This window comes from Hydractinia symbiolongicarpus, chromosome 2, assembly GCF_029227915.1.
Source record: "Hydractinia symbiolongicarpus strain clone_291-10 chromosome 2, HSymV2.1, whole genome shotgun sequence".
NCBI lineage: Eukaryota > Metazoa > Cnidaria > Hydrozoa > Anthoathecata > Hydractiniidae > Hydractinia > Hydractinia symbiolongicarpus.
In genome coordinates this window covers 19,126,314-19,152,293 of record NC_079876.1, presented here as the reverse complement: position 1 = coordinate 19,152,293, position 25,980 = coordinate 19,126,314, and the positions used below count along the sequence as shown (strand labels likewise).

Below are 25,980 nucleotides of genomic sequence, written 5' to 3'. Positions count from 1 at the left end.
CCACTATTATTCATGCAAAAAATTGTCAAAAAGCCTCAAAAAGTTGCAAAGATTTTAATATATCTTGCTAGCAAAGCAATACGGCACTTCCTGAGATCATTGAAAATATTGTGAGCTCTTACTTACACACGACTGGTAGTAAGATTCGTGGCGCCTAATCTAAATCTTGTCTTAGGTAGAGTCCTTGTTGTTGCCTGCAAGCGTGGAAGAAAGAGAAAAAATTGTCGTTTTATCCATCAAAGCTTGGATGAAAGACGTACGATCTCTGTGATCTGTTTGTTAAAATATCACCTACAATTGTTGTTATTAACACCATTTTCGCGGAGTGAAACCGTGTATAACAATGTGTAACAATTCGCGGGGTAAATATTGTATAAGAATGTGTAACAATTCGCTGGGTGAACCTTGTTTAACAAATGTTACACTTTGTTAAACAAGGCTAACCCCGCGAATTGTTACACATTGTTAAACAACGTTCACTCCGAGAATTGTAATCGTATCCTATCTTGGTCCCCCAACCTCGTCCCTAGGTCTTATTAGACTTTTTATATTTGGGCATCAGGCCGTCCTAACAAGTCCTGGGGACGAGTATGGTGGCCGAGAAGTGTCAACCCATAAAATGAATTTAAGAAGGAAAAATGTAAAGTGAAATATATTCTATAACGCAACTGATGACATTTGTCGGCCAACATCATGGCCGGTTAGTGTCACAAACTTTTTCGGTACCATCAAATTTGATTTCAAATAAAAAACAAAATTTGAAATGATTTTAATTTTAAAACTTGAAGCGCAACTGATGACACTTCTCGGCCAACATCGTGGCCGATGAGTGTCACAATTTTTTTCGGTACCGTCAAAAAAGAATCTCTCTTTCTAACTGATATTCAAGGGCATGGAACCTTGTTAACTGATCCAGAGATAGCATCATCAGAAATTTCAAAAGACAAAGACGCTCTTTTTTGCATTGGAAATTTTTGCAGAAAAGCTATTAAAAAATTTGGGATGACGCATATTTGTAATGAGTATTGCAAGTTCGCAGAACTAGAAGATATTTATAAAAGAAAGTATGAACAATATGATGACACCATTACTTTCTTAGATGGAACTACCTCAAAGTAAAACACTTTTATTTTTTTTTGAAATATTTTTTCTTTCTTGTTTATTCCGACGTCTTATTTGAATCCGTTTCTTTGTTCAAGTTGTCTTGTTTTTTCTTTAAGGGGAAAAAATATTTTAGTGCATCTTAAGTACAATATTTTGTTCCATAGATTTTACAAAACGTTAAACTAGTTCGTTTTCACTTGAAAAAATAAGCCATTCTTCTTCGTTTATTTTTTGTATATAAACGTTGTATTGATTTGTTATGTTTTATTTTTGAAAATCTTTTGTTTTGTTTGATAAATATTTTGATACATGATGTATTTTTAGCTACTGTAATATATTTTTATTCAAATAATTGTTACTTCAACTATTTTTTTCTTCTGTTCTAAGTGCTTACTCAGGTTTTTTAAACTCTATTAAAGGGGAATTAAGCCCAATTTTTTTTTCTTCGAAAATATCTTTTACAAACCCTACTTATTTTAATGGTATATAAAAAAAATTGAAATTCTTTGAATTTACATCCCTTTTTTAGCATAAAAGTTGACAACAGTAATCGCCATGTTTAAATCATAAAAAATCTGCGATGGAGATCTATGACGTATTTTACGCTCATTTCAATTTTTTGATCTCTTCATCTTTTTTAAAGTTGTTTACACAATGTGAACAAACGTAACAGCGTATTTGTTGATGTTATCTTTCTTCCAAAAACGATGCCTACTTGTAAAGCTTATGGCTGTAGAAATAGTACTGGGAAAGAACGGCAACATTTCGAGTTGAATGTGATGAACGCCCGAGTGAAGTTGGCTATCTTGGACCATAACAATAACGTTGGTCGAAAGCAGGCTGTTGTAAAATGCGCGCGTAAAGGGAGTCAGAAGGTCGGTGAAAAAAAGTGGAAGTTTGTCTCAAGCAAATTGAATAAAGAGTGGATCGCGAAACCTGTGAAAGAACCCAAGTCTGTCAGTTTTGTTGATGCGATAATGAATGACATAATTGAAAGAAAGGAGAGTGGGGTGAAGGTAAAGATCTCTGGTAAAGAAGTTGTAAACAAGCTTAGTCGACCACGTAACATTGCCCACACGGCCAGACCTGACACTTCGAAAATTTTAGAGAAACGGAATTATGCAAAACGATTCAAAAAATAACTCTGGTCCGTTGTACTTTATTTCGCTTTTTTGTTGTTGTTATTGTTTGTTTAAAAATGTTAAGTCCCGTTATATGTCAACAAATTCTTTGAATCCAGTATATTTTCCATCTGAATCAGGAAATTCTTCCCTTATTTTCCGCACAACACAAGCTGGAATCACCACGCGACATCCTTTTCCAAGCCTTTCATAATAATGTACCCAGGCCGTGTACTGTCGGTAACTGGTGTACCTCATTTCCGTTACAACGGAATGAAAGTTTATGTTATAGTGTAAACCAGGATAAAATATTCGAAAGAAATTATTTATTCATCAAAACTTCTTTGAAACAAATTGTTATTTGAGGCACATGGGCTCTCCTCCTTTTTTATTAGATATTCAAGGAATGACATTATTTTTAATTTAATTAAATAATCTGCGATGGTGTGTATTTTCATAGCGCATTGGATCTGTAAGATTTAAAGCGAAAAGTGAGAAGATTAGAAGAACGTTTTATTTGTGTGTGACAATGAGAAATATGGTCTGTGAAAATATTTACGAGAAACATATTTTTTTAAGAAAGACTTACTTATTAGTATATGTGGAGAGTTCGTTATATTTTTTCTGATATCGTCGATGTCGTATGCTGGCTGTCTCTACAATGTGCGGTTCAAACATAACATTTCAAAATCCTTGTGCATCGTGATGCACTTGTTATCAATCAACTTGTCGTTCAATAAATTGAAAAATTCTTGGCAACACTTGCATTCCACAAGAGTGAAGCAATTATAAATAACGCAACATGTACAAGTACACCAATGCAAATTTTCAAGTCTGCTTGAATTCAATTCGTCTTCTTCTTCGCTATCACTAGATTTATAAGTCACTTTTTCAAGTTCTGCTTTGGAGTATTCAGGCTCATTCATGTAACATCCTGTTACTGACGTTTCGCTAGAGTCACTTGAATATTCTACTTCTGAAATAGGAGAGTCAGAGCAGGAGCTTAAATTTTCCATATCTCGCTGCTTTCGCTCAGCGCAAGCTTATGCTTCTTCAGCGTAATATACGTCACGATATAACAGTCTCCAGAATCAGCCGTGGCCTCAGAAAATTTAAATGGCGCTTATCGTTCGCTCATAGAAGGGGTAACTTTTATATTAAAATCAATCCAAATAATATTTATTTTTCAAAATTTTGACCAGAATTTGGGAAACGAACATAATGTTAACCGAAATAATGCTATTTAAGTGTGAGGCTTAATTCCGCTTTAAAAAGACGAAAAAAAAGATGGTCCTCCAAAGTGTACAACTCTATAAAATGAAATGAAAAATGAAACATTTGAAGGATTATCTAGCATAGTTCATCAAATAATAAAAAAATAACAATATTTGTGATCAAATTTGTAACGCAGTCTTCTTTTTTTCCAATTTTACAAACATTATTGAGATACGCACACAAGCGGCGTAGAACTACGACGCGGGGCGAGGTTGGAATTTAAAAGTCGTGACGTTACGGCAACAAAAATCGGTCGAAAAAGAAGAAGGAAAGGAAAAGACCGCTCGTTTTAATAAGATCTCGGATGTGATCAAATATCTTAATAATTTAAACTCGTCAGAGAAGACGAAACTTAACACTTAAGACTTGGGTTTTGGGCCGACAAAAAGTCATCGTATCGCCCTCCTGCTGCTTCTATAATAGTTTAAAAAAATCTTAAAATCTTCTCAAAACAGCATCATTCAGTCTAAGGTTTGCTAGTGGGTATACTCCACAGTTACAACAGTTGAAATTGGATAGTTAAACCTAAACATTTTTACTTTTTTTTAAACCTTCACTCCTCGGCCACCATAGACGAGGTTGGATCCCCCTAGATTGAATGTATCGACGCGTTCCCTGTAATGATTTTTTTATTGTGGCCTATATGTATATGTGATTTCTAGTTGTAGTTATAAATTTAATACAAGTCGAGATGACACAAATATGCCACCATAGCTTTCAGATTTGCGCTTAAAAAATACATCTAGCTTAAACTTTTACATATTTTAAGGAAATTTTTTTTTAAGCAACTTTTATATACACAACGTGATGCTTTTGTATACACAACATGACGCTAGGTTTCGCTGTCCTAGTATGGTTAGACTTTCCAAGTTAATTCCTGCGAAGAAATGGCGAATCACCCTCTGTGTTGTGTGATCATAAAAACTGTCTGTGGGGGGAAAAACCTAACGTACCTTCAAAAGTACAATGTTTATAAGAAAGCTCGTGTGCTTTTTACGCTGTAGCGGAAAAAACAATCAAATGGAAACTAGCCTTTATCTTATGTCTCATTTGCACGACCGTTGTTTTCTTGTAAACAACGTAAACAAACAAGCCCAATGGATTTTTCTTGATTTAGTTTGACTGAAACCTGACCCACCCACATTGGTGACAATAATTTTGTCAGATAAATATACTGGCTTATATCAAAATACGCCCAACAATCTCTCTCTCTGCGCTGCAGAGAGAGAGATTGATTGTCTAAAATTGTGAATATTGTCAAACAGAAACCGAAAAAGAAACTCTGGGAACGAAATTGAATATCGCCGCCAAATTTTCTTTATAAAAAATATTTTCAACTTAATGGAAGGAGATTACAGATTTTTAAATGTTTGTTTTTCATATTACAGTAGTTAAGGGATTTGTTAAAACCGTGTGGACGAATCACGAGTTCGAAATTTCCACCTTTTTTGACGATTCAATGACGAGTTTTTTTTTTTTTTTTTTTTTTTTTTTTTGCGAAATGCGGAGGGTATCCTGGCCTCACAAAAACCTGAGATAATACTAGGGTGTGTTAGACCAGGGACCCACGAGGAAAATTTTTTCAACACGCGAAGTCACGGTAAAGGACGCTCACCACGAAGAGGATTTGTGGATATATTCTACTTTATCTCATCTGTTTTCTATATATCCACGATGGCTGATGAATGGGACGAGACTCCAAGTTCCAATGGAGTAAGTTACTTTACGTAGAATAATAGGCAATGTATCTGTGTTTGTTAGTCACATTTGAAGAAAATTAGTATAAAAAAATTGGGATAACGTCATTCAGCCCAACAATATGCATTTCCAAATGCCAAACATGGAAGATCATTGAAAAGGTCGAAAATAAACTTGAAATAAAAAAAAAAATTAAAAAGGTTTAGTTCAAAGAGTTTTTGTCGTGCAGTGCTAAGCAGTTCGGGATAAAGTAGCTACAGATTTGGAAAAAGTTACCCTTTTCAGAGCATATTCAGAAACTTTTTTTGTGTAAAAATAAGAAATAGTTCTTACAAAAACCAATTTCAGTTTTCCAATTTTCCCCAAGCTACTTCAGGTTTCTGCATTATAATCTTTTGGCCAATAGAAAGCCCTATCAATAAACGTAAAAATATTATTTGGAACCGGAGTATACTTCCAGGGTTCTTTTACTACTAGAGTTATAATCAAATTTACCCCGGTTTAAGTTATTTTACCCCCAGCCAAACCAAAAAACAGTTTCTGAAATTTGGAAACTGTTCAATTTTTTTGAGAGTTTTATTATACAGAAACTGTTTTCTTATCTGTACCTCATCCCAGACTGCTAAGTAGTAGGTCCTGCTAAGTAGGTCCTACTTTGCTATCAAAGTGGACTTTCACCTCAAGTGGAAAACAAATAAATTAACCGATTTTCTTTGATCTCTAATGTACAAAAATGACGATGCCTGAAGTAATGAATTTTGTTTGGTCTGTGTGCGGAAGAAGAAAAGGGCATAGGTTTTCTTGATTTTTTTTTTCCCAACTCCTGATTTAAATTTCGCCTTTTTAACCCTCTGGCCTAAATAGAGTTAAAGGAATTCCTGCATTAAAAATGATATTTTTCTATGTTGTGCAGGATAAAAAAAATTTTCTCAAGTCCTTTGCAATTTTTAAAAACCTTTTTTCATTCTCAAGTTGTTCAAGATTCAAATATTTAAACTGAGAAGTTACGATGTCATAAGTACTTTCCTAAAAAATTTGGAAGTTACCTTTCTTTCTTTAATTAAAGATAAGATCACAAGCTACAAAACTTCAAATATGTCAAGATATCATCAAGAGCATAAGTCCACACTGCTAAAAAGTTTTAATATTTTGTAAGTTTGAAATTTATTTAAATTATTAATTTATGCTTATGCAGCTTCGGGCGCTTAAGTGCATATTTCTTACTAATAGGCCTGTTTAGTCCAAAATACCCAATTGTTTCATCCTACAGTCACCAAAATTAAATGTTTTTATCATTAATCCTGCAAGCCTACCATGAGCAAATCATCCTTGAGCAATGATTGGCTGTTCAGCTGGATTTTGGTCACCCTATTTTTGTAAATTTTTTATTCTGCTAAGCATTTACTGTTAAGTCTACCTTTGACTGTTGCAATCTATAATATAGTGCCCCCCCAGTGGAAACAATCCACTAACTATAGGTTTCTGTGATTTTCTGGGCTAGCCACTTTAAATATTTATTATTATTATTTTTATTATTATTATTATTACTACTACTACTATTACTATTATGTGGATCCAGGTGATCATTTATTTTTAAAAGCTTTTTTTTTATATATTTCATGTTACGCACGAACCACGATAGCCCACGATGCTTATTTTTTTAACAATCATGGACCTCACTATCATGTTTCGTGGACTACACGAACAAAAATTAAACATTACACCGTGGCGTCCACGATAGATAACTTCTATTGTAAAACAACAAAGACCGTATTAGTTCATCAATTAAATCAAAAATCGACTGCAAAAAAATAAAATAACACTTGTTGTTTTAATTCGTTCTCATAAAGCCAACTAAATAATAGATTTTAAACGTTGGTGAATCAAAACGCAATGTAAAAAACATTTCTATCACTGCTTTTCGTTTTTAAACTTTAAAATGCAATCTAAAAAAAACATTTCTATCGCCGCTTTTCGTTTTTAAACTCTTAAAATGCAATTTAAAAAAGCATTTCTATCGCCACAGACAAATGTAACTTTTCTAGACAAATGACATTTTGTAAAAATACAATCGCGTCCAAGGGAAAAAAGTATACACCAAGCAAAAACTATAAATATGCTTTTTTAACTTGATAAAACCTGAAAAACAAAAACAAATTAACTTTAATAAAAAGACTTTTTTGAAAAGAAAAAAATTAAATTATACTGGCTATAAAAATTGTGGAGCTCGCGAAAATAATCGTGGGATACACGATCCTTCGTGGAGATAATAATATTAGCGTGGTGGCCATGATAGAATGTTTTAAAATATATAAAGACCACGATTTTATCATGGTTTGTGTGCACCACACTCGTTACACGAACACAATGTTAACAAACCTTTTCACAGTACTGTAAGTTCCATAACCATAAGTTTCATCACAACTTGACAGAATTTATTTTTGGCTCTTCACCTTTCTCAATAAAGCTGAAAGTGAAAGTAAAATCTTTCTTGTTTAAATTTTTATAACAGACATATTTAAATTTAATTTTTCAACCCACAAGCAGGTAGAAACAGAGTTTAATGGCATTAGCAACAATAATGCTTGATAATGATTTTATATGGAAATAAATAATTACTACTGCTACTACTACAGGAGCATATTAACGCTTAGGCAACAAACATTTAAATGAGCGTGATTCATGGCAAGGCCTGACATTGTTATTACTTGGTTATTACATGCTTTAAATTAATTTTGGAGATTAACTACTTTTAACTAAGTAACAAAATCTTGCTAAAGTTTTACAAATAGATCACACATGTTGGAGAGCTTTGGTGTGTTTTGCAACCCCTTAGAACTAATTAAATTCTATTTTAGGAAGACAAAGATTAAAAAACTTTGTAGATAAGTTCTTTTTTAACCCAGTGCCTGGTGTGCTTTTGCAGCAATTAACTTTGCTGCAAAGAGATTGTCTAGGAAAATAATTTCACATCAAACATTGTTTCAGATTTATTAATTATACTGGTTTTGACCTATATTTATCTTTTTAGGGTTTTGAAAGTAGCACATCAGGTGGTGGCTTTGGAGGTAAGTTTTGTACTATTATTAGCAGCTAATTTGAATTGCTGAATTAAAACTGAAGTACAATTGTTTATGTGGAGAAAAACTTCACAAAATTACAGTCAACATTTTGTTAATCAATTTGTTTAAGGCTTGATTTCCAACCCTGTTTCGGGTGAGTCTTTATAGCCTTGTGAAAATAAGTTATGAGAGTGTAATTCTTTTAGCCCATGTTTTAAGTTTACAAGATGTTACAAATCTACTTTACAATACTTAAAATGTCTGAAAACTTCCAAAGCAAGAACCTATGAAGCTAACACTCAACAAATAATCTCATTTAGATAGAAAAAAACAACATTTAACTAATTATATTATAGTGCTTTTTTTAAAAATTAATTTAACTACAAGTATATTTTTAAACTGTTTTTAATTATGCAGTTGTTACGCTTTGTTATTTCACACAAGTGAAAAAGTTTGTTTGGCATGTGCTTTGAATCACACACCTGGTGAGCTATTGCAATTAAAACTATTCATGGAATGTTAGGAATTTTGAAAATATACTATTTAACTGAGACAAAGTGTTTAATCAATTCAGTGAGGTGAATCTATTTCTAAGCTATTCTCCCTGTTTGGCTTACTATGGATTTTTGTGTTTGTTTTTTGTGACATTTTAAGAAACATATTTTTAAGTTCAGCCAGTGCTGCAACATTTCTCAGATATTCTGATTTCTTTAAACAGTAATGAATACACATTTATGATTACTAATAATAAGGCAAAAAAGAAGAAAGAAAATTATTGTTTCCATTCACAAAAAATTTTCCTTTGCAAATGATTTGTTTTTCCTAATCTTTTTACAGTAAATTGGTCTCAAAAGGTTTTGTCCCTAAAGTAATTACTTGCAATGTTTGACAGGAGGTGGAAAGGAAAATACTTCTGTGGAAACCAGTTTATTGTAATATCCCTCATCTTTCTTTAAGCCTGATTTAAATGTACTAAAGTGTTATCAAAAGAAATAATCTCTATTTCCAATGTTTATATTAATTTCAGGTGGCTTTGGTGGCAGTAAAGGTGGTGGTTTTGGAACAGGTGGTGGTGGTGGTGGTTTTGGGGGTGGAAACAATGGCTTTGCAAATGGTGATAAGGGCAGTTCTGGTGGGGGTGGGGGTTTCGGTAGAGGTGGTGGTGGGGGTTTCGGTAGAGGTGGTGGTGGTGGGGGTTTCGGAAGAGGTGGTGGTTTTGGTGGTAGTAGTAGCAGTGGAGGAAGTGGCTGCAGAAAATGTGGTGAGGAAGGGCATTTTGCTAGAGAGTGTCCGCAAGGAGGAGGTGGGGGTGGAGGGAGCAGGGCTTGTTTTAAGTGTGGTGAGGAAGGTCACATTTCTAGAGATTGTCCACAAGGTGGTGGTGGTGGTGGTGGTAACAGAACATGTCATAAGTGTGGTGAAGAGGGTCATATTTCCAGAGATTGCACAAACAGCAGCAATACTGGTGGAGGATTCGGTGGTGGAAGTACCTCTGGTGGCTTTGGAGGTGGTTTTGGTGGAGGCAGTACAAAGCCATCAAGTGGTTTTGGTGGTGGCTTTGGCAGCAGCAGTAACAGCAATCCCAATGGCTTTGGAGGAGGATTTGGAGGCGGAGATGATGATACTGCTGGTGGTGGTGGTGGTTTTGGAGGTGGCAGCGGAGGAGGTGATGACTGTTGTAGAATATGCAAGCAATCAGGACATTTTGCACGAGATTGCCCAGACAAACCAGAAAGAGATGATAAGTGCAGGCGGTGTGGTGAAAGTGGGCATTTTGTAAAAGACTGTACACAAGAGCCCACTTTAGACCCTGATAGACCTGCACCAGTCACATATGTACCGCCAGAGCCATCTGAAGCAGAGGAGGACATGTACAAAACAATAGCACAGGGCATTAATTTTGATAACTACGATAACATCCCTGTTGAAGTAACAGGCCCTGGAAATATACCTGCTGCTATCAGAAGCTTCTCAGAAGCAGGGCTATCAGAGTCTATACAAAAAAACATCGAAAAAGCAAAGTATGTAAAACCCACACCGGTCCAGAAATATGCTATTCCAATTATTCTTGGGGAAAGGGATTTGATGTCTTGTGCTCAAACTGGTTCTGGAAAAACTGTATGTTTTGATATTTATATTTCTTTGTTTATTTTTATGTTTGATTTCCACTAGCAGCATACATCGAGTTTACTAGGTGTCATTTTAAGTAAGTTTAAATCTAAGCATTAACTGGTGACACTACAAGTTGGTTGTTTTAATCCAAAATCATTGAAAAAATCAAAGATGCAAAAAAAAGGACCTGTTTAAATCACTAAAATCTCTTGTGCTAACCAAGCTTTATTTTTGTCACAGTGTAAAACAACCAAACAATTATGTTTACACATTTAGGCTGCATTCTTATTGCCAGTTTTGGCCAGTATTATGCAAAATAAAGATCAGCTCACTAGCCAACTAAGTGAAGTACAAGCCCCCCTTGGTTTGGTCATTGCCCCAACACGTGAATTGGCTAATCAAATATACCAAGAGGCTCGCAAGTTTTCTTTTCAAACAAGTGTTCGTCCAGTTGTTGTTTATGGTGGTGTGTCGGTTGCGTACCAGTTACGACAGGTTCAGAGTGGTTGTCATTTACTCGTCGGAACACCAGGCAGACTAAAAGATTTTATTGGAAAAAGAAAGGTATGTATTTTGTACCATGTTTCCTAAAACAAATTTAATAAACAAAGAGTGGCGTAATTAAGCAGAAATTGCACTCCAGTATGATTAACCAGAAGCACTTGTAGTAATTCAGCCTATAATAACTTGACTATATTGTTGTATGCAGACTAAACAAGTAGTAATATTTTAAAATTAATTAATGAAAACGTTGATAGTTCAAGGGTTTGGTTACACGTAAACTTTTGCTTGCTGAGTTTAACTCAATTTCGGTCTTTCGACTGACAGGTGCATAAACGTTTAAGGGGAAGTAAAACTTATATGTAATGTTGTGTGTTCTCAAAATGAAATCTCACGCCAATGTGATAATAATTAGAAATTTACAAGTACTACTTTCGATACGTTTAATTTAAACTAAAATTCACGCAAGCTTGATTTTCACTTCAGGTGCTGCGGTTTGAATTTAGGGGACAAAATATTTGTCAATAATATTGTATCCAGTTGGATTTTTTTATAATTTTTTTTCAGATATCTCTTGAAAATTTAAAATACCTAGTCCTTGACGAAGCAGACAGAATGCTTGACATGGGTTTTATGCCAGACGTTAAAGAAATCATCCATGGTTTCGGAATGCCGGCCAAAGAGGACCGTCACACGTTGATGTTCAGTGCCACGTTTCCCGAGGAGATTCAAAAATTGGCTGGCGAGTTCTTAAATAACTACGTTTTCTTAACTATTGGTAAAGTTGGAAGTACTCACTCTGATATTGAACAAACAGTCATTGAGGTCGACAATGCGTCTAAGCGAGACAAACTTGTTGAAATGCTGGGACAAGAAGGTGGCAATAAAAACTTAGTATTTGTGCAAACAAAAAGACAGGCGGATTTCCTGGCAAGTTATTTGTGTCAAAATGGCTTTCCAACGACTAGTATTCACGGGTAAGTTGAATCTGTATAAATAAAAAAATTGCCATGTTTATATTTATGCTGTATTCATGTAGTCTTGAAACTACTACAATAGATTTTATCTTTCTTTAGTTTTGACAAAAACTCTATTCGTTGTTAGCTTGTACTTTACCATAGTGTCCTTGAATTTCCATACATTTCATACGCATTCAAGTATGTCGTGTACATGTAAGTAGGGAACTCGATTACTACTTATCAAACACATTTTAAAGAAGGGTAACTTGATTACTTGATAAGTATATTCCATTCTCATAAAAGATTCAAAAAAAAACAAATGGAATTGTAGTTGGGAAAGCAGAAGTTTTTTGAGTCCAGCCAAATTTGCATCAAAAACGATGTAACGATGTCTTTCCTTCTTTATATTTTTAATCGTTTTAGCGATCGATTTCAACAGCAACGAGAAGAAGCTCTGCGCGAATTTCGAGCCGGCCAGCAAACTGTTCTTATCGCTACAGCCGTGGCCGCACGCGGTTTGGATATTGCGGATGTAAAGCAGGTAATCAACTACGACCTACCGGATGAGATCGAGGAGTATATTCATCGTATCGGTCGTACTGGTAGAATCGGGAACAAAGGGCGTGCTACGTCGTTCTTTTCGCGTGGAAATGACGAAGGACTGGCGAGAGCGTTGGTCAAAACATTGGCTGATGTAAGTGCAATTGCTTTTTTATTGGCCACAACTACATATTACTGCCGAAGTAGCTTAGATATTATTATGTTTATTGGGTGAGTGAAACCATAGCCTAAAACGTCTAAGATAAAATTTACCACGTGATCAAAGTGCGATAGAAGAAAACAATAAAATAGTGTGGTCATTATTAGACTGCAGATCGTTTACAACAGAGCGTAGATGTTCCGTACGTAGCTCTTTTAATTTCTCGTTGGTAAGAAAAAATTAAACCGGATCTCCTCTATATGGTGTATCCAAACTTTTTTGTCCGAATACTTGGAATAATTTGATTGTTGTTAATTTAGTCTGAACAAGTAGTACCTGATTGGTTGGAAGAGGTTGCCGAGACAGCTTTAGGTACTGGATATGGACCAAAGGGTGGCAGGTTCGCCTCCAAAGACACTCGACGTGTAAGTAGTATTTTTTTGACTACTTATCCCTAAACAGGGTATTATATTTTTATATCAAAGTGCTTTCGTATTGATCGGTTTTGTTGATGTGGATGGCACGCGGTAAACTTAAAGGAAAATCCCCGCTAGACGTTTTTTACGACGGTCGCCGTTAAAAAATTTTGATTGATTTTAAACTTGACAATCGCTGACCGCTTGACGAAAAGTAGTAACGATATTTTCGCTGCAGCAATGACATTTTTTATATCTTTGGGTGTCGTCACGAAATATTTGACGATCGTCGTGAAATTCCGTAATGCTCCACGGAACTTCAGTACTATCGTCATGTTGTTTAGCTACTGTTTTACACTAAGTTGTTTTGTTTAGGGTGGAGGTATGGCCGGTGGAGGTGGCCGATTTAACGCCGTTGGAAACGACGATGGTTGGAATAACAGCAACGACACTAACGGTAGCGGCGGAACGACCATAAACAGCGGTGGTGGTGGGGAGGACGAGTGGGACTAACCGCGCATCAAGAAAGTGTTCTTTCTTGAATTAAGTAGCTGTTGTTGAGTTGTTGTTCTATTCCGCCGCGTGTTGTCTTCGTTAACCGCGTCTTGTTTTCCTGTACCGTGAACAAAAAAGAAAATTCCGCCGAAATGCATTTGCTCGGTGTATATTGTATATTGAAAGTACACGTCTCGTTGAGGACGAGAACAGATTTTCGGACTAAAAAAAAACTGTAAAAGTGTTTTATACATTATATTTTTTTATTTATTTGTTACATTGTACTGTTTTTTCCGTAAACTTGCTACTTATTAAATAAAGTTTTTTTGCTTGCTAAAATATTTGGTTCGTTGGATCTTCTCTAAAGTCGAAATAATGGCGGTAGAAAAATGTATGATCACTCACTTTACTTTTACTTAAGTGATGTGATAAGATAAACTGTTTTAACTATCTGGCCAACTATATCCTTTGGCAAAGAGTTAGTCACAAGCGCTTCCTGATCACTTTCCGTGGTATTTCGCAGAAGACGTGCCTCTCAGGCTGACATTGATGGTCACGCACTGGTTCGCAATTTCAATGCTATGCACTGGTGGTATATACACTAGGTATGTTAGCGCACTCTCGGACTCTTTTCGTCTCTGCTCTATCCTTTAACAAAGAACCACGCTGTGAAAAACGCATGTGCGAGATTTTCATGTTCCTTATTCATTTTGCAGTCTTTGTTTATGCAGCAAAAGTGCATCTGCTGATACTGCCCTCTTGCCTTTGTTGCCTACGAAAAGTCTGTTCGGTGCTTGTTTTTCACAATGGAACAGCCTTGTCAAAGCAATCTAAGCACTGGTGGGCCACAAACATAGCGTACTCGCCTTTACGTGTAGTCATGGCATCGCCTTAGTAATGCAACGACAAGTTTTGAACAGCCAAAGGCGTCCAATGTTCATCTCTTTAGTATTGTTCTTTTAAGCAAGTTAGGTGTTCGGGTTCAAATGAGCTTCAGTATGTGATATGCAACCACAAGAAGATATCTTATATAAAAAAAAAACAGGTAGTAATGACTTTCTCTTATATGCAGAATTACCTCTGTCGGTATCTGTCGAAAATACTGTAGTTACGTTTCGTTTTCGGGACAATTTTTTGGTCATTTTGAATAATTTATCCTATAATGTCTGACATGTCGGAAAAATATTTATCTGTCAACGCTACTGCTTTTCTATATTATAATGTAACAATATTTATATTTAGTTGATTCACCTAGTCACTCACGCATCAAAAATTTCTGTGCATAGTAACTGTGAAATTTAGCAATTACATGCATTGGCGTCTTACATAAAAGATGTTTAAGATTTTACAAGTAAAGTTTTCGTACAATACGAGGTATAATATCTTGCTACTGACACTGATTAAAGGGGCTAAGAAGCGGCTGTTGGTATTCGAATTGAGCTGTTGAATCTTTTCGTTGCGCTCTTTAACCAACCAGCCATTTGTTGAACTGCGTTTGATAGCAATACCAATAAGAAAAAATATAGGTGAATATTTATCATAGCACATCTGGTCTGATCAGGTCTGATCGGGGTGAAGCATTCTCTGTTGAGAATGAAATACGGATGTGCTATGATAAATATTCGCCTATATATAAACACACCATCCGGATAAACTATATGAGTTCATCACTAAGATATTGCCGCACGTAGTGTAGTGGGTTTGTCTGCGGCTCCCAGTTCTGGGGACCGCGGATCGAATCCCGCTCATTTTAATGTAGTATGTTAGTGATGAACAAAGTAGTTCTTCTTCAATAAGAAAAAATAATTCTGTTTATCCTCATCCAAACTGCGGTGTAAGGTTTTGCCATACCCATTCTTTTTCAATTTTGTAGGAAAATGTCAAGAAATCTTTAGAAAGTCTAGAATTTGTTTTTACGCATCAGAATCTGTACATGGACTGTATAAAGACTGAATAGACCAAAATTTCCCAAATAACCTAAAAGATACTAAAATCTACTGGATAACTAAAATTTGGACCTAAATTATTTTTCCTCCCTCGCGTACATTTCGTTTTTCATTCCAAGTGTTACTTAGTTTAACCAGCCTCTTAGGAAAGGCCTGATTATAAACGGTCCATTCCTTCCTAACCTTTTGTCAACTTCCAAAATATGGGATGGTTTTTATCTGTATTAGCCTTTTTCTTAATTTTGACTTCTAAAATAATTGATTCCTAAAATGTGTTTCAATAAATATGTTTAAAAAAAAAACCTGACGGGAAAGACATGCTACCCTGGTCATTTGCTTCCTTTTTTTTGAAATGGTGAAGGAAGATCTTAATCTCGCGCTATTTTGTATGCTTTTAATGGTGTGACAGTGGGTAAATCGATTAGATGCGAACTCGTTTTAGTTTGATTTTTTTTTATTTTGGGATGCTCATCTAGCAATGATTGAACTTTTAATGGCGGTAAAAATTGGGTCAGTGTGGTGATACCCTAAAATCTACTAAATAATGTTAAATTGGACCCAGAACTATTTACTCCTCATAAAACCTCTTCAAATTATCTATCCTTGTTATGCATTTTACTTTATTTGCGTATAGTTTTTCGTTCTGAAAAAAGATGGCCAGTGTGGAGAAGTAACTGTCCATTTATTTAATCTCCAGAAATATGGAATGGTTTTTATATGCGTTTGTAGTTGTCTTTTCAAAGTTCTAAAACCTCCTATGTTTTCTTAAAATCTCCTAACATTATTTCAAATTTATTTTAAATCTATGACCACCCTGTGAGTAGTTGGAATGAAAAGCGAGAGGTTAAGCATTCGGATTATGATGTCTTATAATTTATGATGTGTCGATAAAACATAAACTAACGCTAATCAGTTAAAAGCCAATATTATGAAAGTTCTTATGAATTGTGATTTCAAACAAACAAAAAAATTAATCTTTGTAATGATGCTCTCCAAATATTCTCATACCAACTGGCATTTTGCGGCGTTTTAACTTTTCCAAATGACAAATTCCATGATCGCTTCCTCCTATAATACGACCACCGTGCTCCAGCTTCTGCTCCCCGCTTTCTTCCACAATCTTCACCCTGACAGTGTGTGGTAGCTTTCTACTTTTGATTTTCTCTATACGACTCTGTCGTCTCTTTCCTATGTGTTCTCGATGTCTTTCAGAGTCTTCTGGTATATCTTCGTTCCATTTTAGCGAGTGATTTGTTTCCAATACATGTTCTTGATTTCCTTGTGCGTTTGAATCATTTTTGTTGTGCTCCAATGCAGGATTTTCTTGTACGTCTTTAGTCTGTTTTGCTCCCATATTATCTAACTTTTAGTTGCGTTACTAAAACAGAAAAGTAATGGATTTTATAGGAATTAGTCGTTTTTCCGGTGAGAAATACACATGAACTGCCTTTTGTGCACCTGTTAGCATGACGTAATTAATTTCTCCTGTCATGGTACGAATTAAAGCTGCGGTAAAGCTATATTGCGCAGAGACAAACGGGGGCTATGTAGAGCCGTCGGTGCATTTGTGCAATATTTGAGTAAGTACTACTTTAAGGACAGAAAATTCGCGGGCAGAAATTTTAGCGAGGATCAAAAATCGCGAAATTTACTTTTCGCGAATTCTACTTCTGGAAGAAATTTTACAGAAAAAACTTTCGCGAATTTTCCAAAATTACAAAAACTTTACAAAAATTTTCGCGAATGACAATGAATTTTAATTAAAATAAAAATTGATTTTATAAATGGAATATCTTTCCGATGAAATAATAACAATACTACGGTATATATTATGTATATAAATAAGGTTGATAAAAATGGAGACACAGTTGGGCATTTGCCAAAAAAAAATATCATATTATTTTCAATTTTGTGATGACACTTCTTCCGTTAAGTGGCATGCCTGCCACACCGTTGAAGAAAAACAAGAGAAAGAAAGAGTCAACTTCGGATCAAGATTCTGGAAATGGGAGTAGAGATATTCGTGAAATGTTTTTGAGCGGCAAAAAAAGAAGAGAGACCAGCAAGAAGTTTGTATTGTTATCGAGTAATTCTTGATATAAGAAAACAATCAAAATTATATAGAAAAAATTCAACAAAAAAAATTGTTTCACTCTTCTCTTCGTTTTTTGCCTTGAAATTTGAAATTTCTGATCCGAAGATATTCGAACTCTTCCGTTTTTTGATTTTTAGCTGATTTCCCTACATTGAGTCGGCTTGGAGCAATTTTTTCCGTTGTGATTCTGTTATTTCTACCCTTGTCCTCGGAACAGTTATTTAAGAGTTTTCGGCTTTTAAAACTTGGAAAGAACTTTCGCGATTTTTAGAAAAAGTTGATTTTTCGCGAATTTCAGGTTAAATTTTTTATCGCGAAAATCATGAAAATTTCTGCCCGCGAAAGTTTCTGCCCTTAAAGTATGACCAGGGCAGGTCGCGATTTTTGACTCTTCTCGCAAAAGTTTATTCTTTGAAACATTAAAAATGAAACTATCGCTGAAAGTTTTCTTTCGCGAAATTGACAACGTTCCTTGTTTAAAATAAGTACGATTAAGAACAAGTATTTATTTGAAATCGTTGTTTATACAAAAGAACCTAAAATTACGTACAGAAGTGTAATTTTTTTACAATAGACTACAATAGACTTGGAGATACAGATTGGCTTGCATACTTGCGCCACATAATACTCTATTTTCTCCACAAACAATTCTAGCATTAAAAGTAATATAATTTTTGTTCCAGCGATAGTTGTATAAAAATGTCAATCTCCCAATACTACATTATTGAATTTAACCTGGCTAGTCACTAGTTCCCAAAATTTTAACTCGCATTTCAGCACGCTTCCCTTATATCTTTTGTTAGCATGCAACAAGACCGCTTGCTACTATTAAAATGTGACTCGCCTAAATCCCCAGGACGAACTGACCACCGCCAGGGTTTTCTAATTTTTCGCTGTCTCATATCAGATCAGAGGGAGAAAAAGAAGCCTGGATGAGGTTGCAAAAACTCTTACTTGAGTTGAGAGAGTGGTATTTATACAAGGGATTAATTAGAGACAAATGAATGGGTGTTTGTCGCGGCTCTAATTATCCGCGCTTTTAAGTGTGGAAATGGACTAACCTATTTCGACACGATCGTAATCGTCAACGATGTGTTTTTTTCTGTTGGTGAGAGATTATTTTGTGTTCAAAGAGAAATTTACGCTCCTTCCTTAGCCTCCCAAACTCAATTTTCACACAAACTACTTTTAACCTGAAGTTAATGTTATCAGTTATTTGTGATTGGAAAAATGTAAAAAAGACAAGTCTACGTTGAAAGTGTTTAATATAGGAAATGAAAAACTGACAAAAGTCAACTAAACACTCATTTTCAAAAATTCTCAATGTTTTCAGGATATCTTCGATATTTTTGCGATAGAACTCTTTATGAACTCCTGGACTCAGTGAGTAAAATGATTCAATGAAAATATGGTGAAATAACTACCAACCAGAAAAAACAGGGAAGAGAGAGGGTCACTCATTGACTGGAAGTTTCCCCTGCATAAATGTTTTTCCGACTAACTTCCCGACTAATACATTCTCTGACTTTTTAACCCGACTAAACAATGGCATATATTTTTTATTGAAATGTTCAAATTGTGTTCCTGCTTAATCCATTTTTCATATTAACTAATAAACTTTGATAATTATAAAAGTGGGAAAGAAAACAAGGAAGAAAATACACAGTAATGCTTACTCTATCTATTTAACCAAAAGTTGGGGGGAAGTGTTTTGCATTAAAAATGCTCCCGTCTTATATTCATCCCGTTTTCCCCCAACAAGGTGAACAAAAATCAGCCGCATTGTGTCGGATCGGAAAAAAAATACCTTGATACCTTTTATAAGTTCGCTTTTATGTCATCTTGAGTTATCGAACATTGCAAACGGTGTTGTGTTCGATGAGTGCAAACAATGGAAAGTTTGCAATAGCAATGCAAAGGCTTCAAAACAAAAACAAAATCAAAACAATGTCAAAAATGTCTGGCAATAAGGTATTTTTTTATTATTTAAACTTTTTTGCTACACACCCTATATACATGTCAAATATCAAAATATTTTGTTCCTATTCAATATCATTTTCTACCCGTGTAGTAAGCTAACTATGTTTAAGCCAACCTAGTGTTCAGATGCCAACTACCTCATTCGCAGAGCTTCTTGGTCCACTTCTGGGAAATTGAATTCGCGCCAGCCAAGCTAAAGAGAAGCTTGATAGGGTTCAAGATTAATAACGCTTGCAAGAAAAGTATAATTCACAAACGACGCATTATTCTATCCTGTTACTTGTGTGTGTGTTTTTTATAACAGATCTAACCATTTGTGTGCTGAATTTTAAATTTTTTTTTATTTATAACCTTCTCCTCGATACACTGGGACATTAACCCCTTTATTTTGTAAAGCAAGAATTAAAAGTTTTAACCAGCCTGCATCCCCCCTCCCTGGGCCTCTTAGCCGTGGACACGTTACTGGAGCGGCGCTATAAAATCAATCAAAAAGGCATAGATGGCTTGAGTGGAAACAAGGTCGGCCAGGCTGGTCATTATTCCTCTAATAAAATATATTTTATGGGCCTCCATCTTAGAAAAATAAAATAGAAAAAAGATGAAATATCCCAAATCATTTTGTCCGGTTTCTATTGGGTGAGTGAATCAAGGGCAATTTAAGTGTAAAGTTAGGAGTAATTTAGGATGAAAGCTTTTTTAGGTGTCTAGGGATGAAAAATTCCAAAGTGAATTACTTCTGATCTATAAGAGATACCGTTTTGAAATTTCACTCTCTGATTATATTATTTCTAAACTTTGAGAAGATGTAAAAAAAATGTTGAAATGAGTAAAATAGGATGAATTATTCCAAAAATAGAGTGAAAAATTGATTGCAAAGTGGAATGTATTATAAACTCAGAGGATGTGCTATTAACTATAAAAATGAATTTATCGAATATTATTTGTCTAATCTTAAGAAATATAGTAAAAAGTTTTAATAAAGAGTGATAGAGGATGGATTATTCCACTTTTAAGTTGGCCACAACAGAAAGCGTGTGATGTTTTTCAAATATTAATGATAGTTGACAAATGGTCTTCTTCAGTGTTTTATAGAAATTCTCGGAGTCACATAGGCTTTAAAATAATCTTAACTTGCCAATTCAACTAAACTGAAGTGAAAATATCGCCAAAGGAGTAATTTTGGATGAAAAATTCCATTCTTTAGAGATTTTACATTATACTATTTTGATACTCTATTAAAGAGAACAAGATTAACTTCATTTTTTATTGTTACTGACAGTTCCACAACATAAAATTTTTGAGTCTTTCAGGATGAAATATTCCACACGCAAAAATCGTGATAAATTAAAATAATATTCGCGATATTTGCACTTAGTTAAGTTGAATTGGCAAAGTTCTGATCTTACATTATGTCTTTATGACATTCGTTAATAATTATTTCTGTATCAATATCCTTCAATACCAATAAATAAGGGGAGTAATAAGGAGTGATACTGGATGAAAAATTCCAATTTCCTTAAATTTTTATTCCGTATATTCCTTCACCCCACTTGCGATAAAGTCTTTTATGTATTGTCAAATATTGTATGTATTGAAAATACTTATTATTAACCAACGAATGGATGTTCTACCACATCTATAGATAAAATTTGATATTGTGAACACTGATCTTAGTAGATGTTTGAGTTATAGAGAGTCTATTGTGTTGTCATGTTTGTATGTATGTACAAAACTGACACATTGTACATATTTACATATGACAGTGTTTCTATATATATATTGTGTTTTTTGTGCTTTGTTTACAAATGATAGTTTTGTTTACGCACTTACTTTCTATCAATTTATTTTAGAATGTTTAACAAGATCGATTTTAAAAACCTTTTAAGTAAAACAAACAGTTCACAGCATGTAATGTGTAAAAAGCATTCATGTTAATCCAACTTGTTTAAACATGCATTCTAGTAACATATAATTTGAAGCTGAGGGCAGTTGTTGGTAAAAGTACGTAAGAGAATGCTGTGAAATATTGTATCTTACAGTTAGATTTGCAAGCGTTATATTCCATAGCGTGTCACAGGTAAAAAACGTAGCAAGAATAAAAATTATGTTTGAATAATTCGCTATGAGTTAAAAACGAGAAATATAAGTTTACATAATCTCTTTATATATGTATCGTCTTTCCAACTACTGGAAGGTTTTCCAATAATATAGACAATTCTAGAATATATTATATTCTTATTTACAATGAATTTAAAAATATCGTGTGAATAATGGTCCAGTTAAGTTGAACTCTCATACAATCAATTTCACATTCAGCATATGATCTTAAGGATTCTTTGAAAAGTTCGACTAATCAATTTGTAAGTATAATAAAGTTTGGAAGCAAAATAAAGATATTATTTTGACATTGTGGCAAAATATATAACAATGTATTTGGCTACTACTTGTCACCAATTTCACTCTTCTAACACCCATTTTTATTTTGACGAACAAGGTTTATTAAATTTGCCATATGTTAATTTAATTTCAGTAATAATGATTGCAACAAAGCCTTGCAGTGACGAGTTTCCCAAGGTTAAAGACCAACAAATTGTAACAGATGGAGTCAATTTTATGACAGTTGGTAGCTACTTACCGCCCATCTATTTGGAACGAATACATAATATGGAATTGAAAGAAACAGACATCTTATTAGCCACATTTCCTAGATCAGGAACAACAATAACACAGAGATTGTTGTTGGTAATGATGTATGGAGGTGATCAAGTGCTTAACAATGGTAAGGAAAAAATGGACGAGATATCTCCTTTTATAGAAATAAGGAAATATAAATCAGACTTCGTTGGCTACGATATTGCAATGTCTTTACAGGAAGCTCCTCAACGTATTTTAAAAACACATTTGCCAGTTTGGCTAGCACCAAAATCGAGAAAGGCAAAAAAGGTTGTTGTAGCACGAGACGTGAAAGATGCATTGGTATCTTTTTATTACTTATATAAGAATGATTCCTCAAACCCAAAAGAGATATACAACACACTTGAATTTGAAACATTTTACAAAATGTTTGTATCGGGTTCTACCCTTTATGGAGATTGGTATCAATGGTATAGAGGTTGGTTAGATGCTTTTGATGGAAATACTCTTCTGTTACATTATGAAGATTTCATTAGAAATTTTGAGGAGACAGTTACAAAGCTTGCGAAATTTGTTGATGTAGAAATGACATCTGAATTGATGTCTACATTAAAAGAAGCAGCTAATTTTCAAAGCATGAAAAAGGTTTTGGATATTCCATCAATTAAAGATTTTGTTCGTAAAGGTGTAATTGGTGACCATCAGAATTATTTGGATGAAGAAAAAATCAAATTCTTAGATGATAAATGCCGAGAAATTGTTCCTGAACTTTTGAAATGATTTTTTTTTTCATTAATAGTCAGAATTTATACCGATTTTTTGTTACTGTAAGAATGCGTTTTTAACAGGTTGTAAATTGTTTCAACCTGAGATTTTTATTCATAGTACCGTAAATAATCTTTTGGACAAAGAAATTGAAAAATAACACGCAAATTTGTTATTGAAAAAAACAGAATCGATCAAGTATTATTAAATCTCTTTGCTATTTTTTATTTTAAAGTCAATATATATTTTGAAAAGTAAGACCTTTTCGGCTGACGCCATCATCAGTATTATACAAAAGTTAAAATTAGCAAGTTTGCTCTGTTTTATGTACAAAGTTGATACATTATAAAACAACATAATAGATGAAACAAAAGTAATTGAGTGTGATAAAAGAAATAAATAAAATAACATTCAGGTTACCAAGCATAATAATTATGGCTATGTACTATATTTAGCTATATTAGCTAAATATAGCTCCTTTTCCTCCCTAGCTATATTTAAAAGCACTTTTTTCACTGTACTGAAAGTAAGCACTAGCAAAGAGCTCAATTGAAGAAGTTATCTTTCTTGCGTCCAAACACTGCGTAAATCGAGTAATATCAAATCTTGCTTCGCACTAGAGGTTTAAGTTAGTTCAAGCAGATTAACAGGTTGTTTTTTATTTCACGCATAGCGCGTACATTCCGCGTGTTTCCGCGTGTTTTGAATTTAACGGCTTAAACTCACTTTAAAAAGCTAAAAACTCACACACATGTCAAAAACATTTTGTGTAGTGAGTTTAATTTTCAAAGACATCGACAATTCTTCAAGTAACAAAAATAAGACAATTGTAAATATCACAAACATTTATCGGTAATAATGGAACTCGTTATCGTAAAAAAATTGTTTAAAGCTCCGAGACCCAGTATTTGTCTGAAACTCAATCTAACCCAGAGTCCTGGTTTTACTCTATTTTGGTATTAGCTAATATTCCGCTAGTGTGAGATGCATAGTCATTGAACAATTAAAATCGTATACGCAAACTCACTAAAAAGCCTAGTGCGAGCCAAACAATTACGAGTTGACGCAAGCACGTAGTAACAATATTGTTTCCTGATAATGCACATTTACACAAAAAATGTCAGACATAACGTTTTCTACGGCGCAGGTAAATTTTTTATTAACAGACTATGAGACTAACTTACTTTCTTATAATAATTAATCGAGGGACGACTCATTCTTGGCAGAATTAAGGATGTAAAAAAAATTGCTTTGCTGTTGCGTTTACATGCATTAATAAATTGAATATTTTTTCTCATTCGTGTTACTTGTTGGCATGGCTTGCAGTTGTTGTTAGATTGCCGCCATATTTGTTTTTGTTTGCTAGACTCTCGGTGCCGTTTAACTAGAACGGCATTAGGACTAAAGATGGTAGAGTTAAAAGTGTAAAAAAAGAAACACGTGTTTGTTGATTTTATATAGAAGAAAAAACATTTTCGTATTTGTTTATTTTATTACCCCCAAGTGACTGAAATGGCTGAAATGTTCACAGTTGTAACTTTAACGACTGACAATCAGCGTGAATATATTACATGCTGTGCCAATTTACATGCTAATTCTTAAGTGTAATTTCGTGATGATTCATAAGGTGGAAAAGCATCTGAAAAAAGTTCCGCTTCGCAGGTGCATTGCTATTTTTACATGCATGACGTAAAAATTAGGTAAACCGAAATCAAAATTAAAAAGATAATTGCAATGTCATTGTATAAATACAGTTTCTTCCAAACGGTTAGGGAAAGAAAATAAAACGATAAATTGCGATACTGGTATTATACAGAAAGTAATAAAGGGCTTATTCATTTATTTATCTATTTATATAATATCTATTTACCATATTATTGAGGAACAAATAATATTAAACAAATTTTATTTAAAATTTTTCCTTATAATTATCAAAATGATGCGTGTGGTGTTACTTGTGGCCATGGCTGCAGTTGTCTTGTGTAGGTACCAGTTGTTAAATTCAATGATTTTTTTCTAGCGTTATAACTTTAACTACTGACAATTATTGAACACAAGGCATTTAATATTGTTAACTGATTTAATCGCTTCGGCCAGCGTTCTACTACAGATGTTCCAGATAGTGTTCTGTTCTTTTCCTGTGACCAAAACTTTAACTGAGACAATTACTTCTTTTTAATATGGCATTACACAGTAAAACACGATTAAATGGCAAGGTTAACCCTATTCATACGGGTTAAGGTAGAAATGATGCCTCATCGCGCATGTATTTGTCAGAAATTTAGAACAAAAATATTTTATGTAGAGAATGTACATATTACCTACGTGTAGTCCCTACCTTAAAGATAATCCTTTTTGATTTTTCTGAGATTGAAATAAAAAAAACTTGATGAGCATAATTTGTGCGTGTTGCACTGTTAAGTAAAAATATTTAATTAACCGCTAAGCTCTTTCTGGTAAAAGTACAATAAATAAATGTACTGTTTCATATTTAGCTATATCGAACTTTGGTCCTCAGTCCCTCATATCCAAGAACTACCCAACTTATAGCATTGGAGTAAAAAAATGAAACCGAGCATACATTGTCAATTCCAGAAAACCTAGTTTTAAAATGGTGTCAGGTAAGAGAAGCGCCATCACAACATATATCAATAAATGTGTTAGTAAGACGGATAGTTCGTTGTACAAATTATTCTCTTTGATAGTGTAAACACAGTACAAGGTCATCAGCCAATGAATTTTTCTTTTCTTTTTTGTATCTCAATTCGCACAACAAATCGGTGCACAATTTGGAACAAATTAAATCAACATAATATTATTTCATTGCAAAATTACTTTATTTTTTTATGATCTAAAGTTTTGTCATTGATTGCTGGTGTTTTCGCTACTGAGTTATATATAAATATCACAGCTTGATCATAAAATATGTCATAACAACTATCTACCTACAACAACCAATTAACTTATCTTCAATACTATTTTAATTTGAACACCTTAATATCCTGGCTTTTTAATAATGCGTGAAATTTAACTCAGACGACCACTTTTCCTCAGTATAAACACGGCTAACTAGTCACGATTATATTCTGAATTAATTGTCTTTTTTAAAGACAGAAC

General features: G+C 34.1%; 2 protein-coding genes across 2 annotated transcripts; both read left to right on the top strand.

Moving 5' to 3' along the window:
* The first annotated feature begins 5,018 nt into the window (after nucleotides 1-5,018).
* Nucleotides 5,019-13,782, top strand: LOC130629908 (probable ATP-dependent RNA helicase vasa-like). Its single transcript, XM_057443284.1, has 8 exons — nucleotides 5,019-5,213; nucleotides 8,230-8,266; nucleotides 9,288-10,378; nucleotides 10,649-10,936; nucleotides 11,441-11,850; nucleotides 12,256-12,526; nucleotides 12,853-12,957; nucleotides 13,324-13,782. Exons 1-8 carry the CDS (start codon nucleotides 5,175-5,177, stop codon nucleotides 13,459-13,461), a joined length of 2,379 nt encoding a protein of 792 aa, XP_057299267.1. The 5' UTR covers nucleotides 5,019-5,174; the 3' UTR covers nucleotides 13,462-13,782.
* Nucleotides 13,783-21,402: 7,620 nt separating this feature from the next.
* Nucleotides 21,403-24,343, top strand: LOC130629904 (sulfotransferase 1C1-like). Its single transcript, XM_057443279.1, has 2 exons — nucleotides 21,403-21,541; nucleotides 21,995-24,343. Exon 2 carries the CDS (start codon nucleotides 22,000-22,002, stop codon nucleotides 22,876-22,878), a length of 879 nt encoding a protein of 292 aa, XP_057299262.1. The 5' UTR covers nucleotides 21,403-21,541; nucleotides 21,995-21,999; the 3' UTR covers nucleotides 22,879-24,343.
* The last annotated feature ends 1,637 nt before the right edge of the window (nucleotides 24,344-25,980 follow it).

Excerpts from the sequence above, each read along its gene's own strand:
- LOC130629908 (XM_057443284.1), top strand. The coding sequence starts at position 5,175 with ATGGCTGATGAATGGGACGAGACTCCAAGTTCCAATGGA. Across the intron at positions 10,937-11,440 it reads ATTTTATTGGAAAAAGAAAG|ATATCTCTTGAAAATTTAAA; the intron begins GTATGTATTTTG and ends ATTTTTTTTCAG. Across the intron at positions 12,958-13,323 it reads CCTCCAAAGACACTCGACGT|GGTGGAGGTATGGCCGGTGG; the intron begins GTAAGTAGTATT and ends TGTTTTGTTTAG.
- LOC130629904 (XM_057443279.1), top strand. The coding sequence starts at position 22,000 with ATGATTGCAACAAAGCCTTGCAGTGACGAGTTTCCCAAGGTTAAAGAC.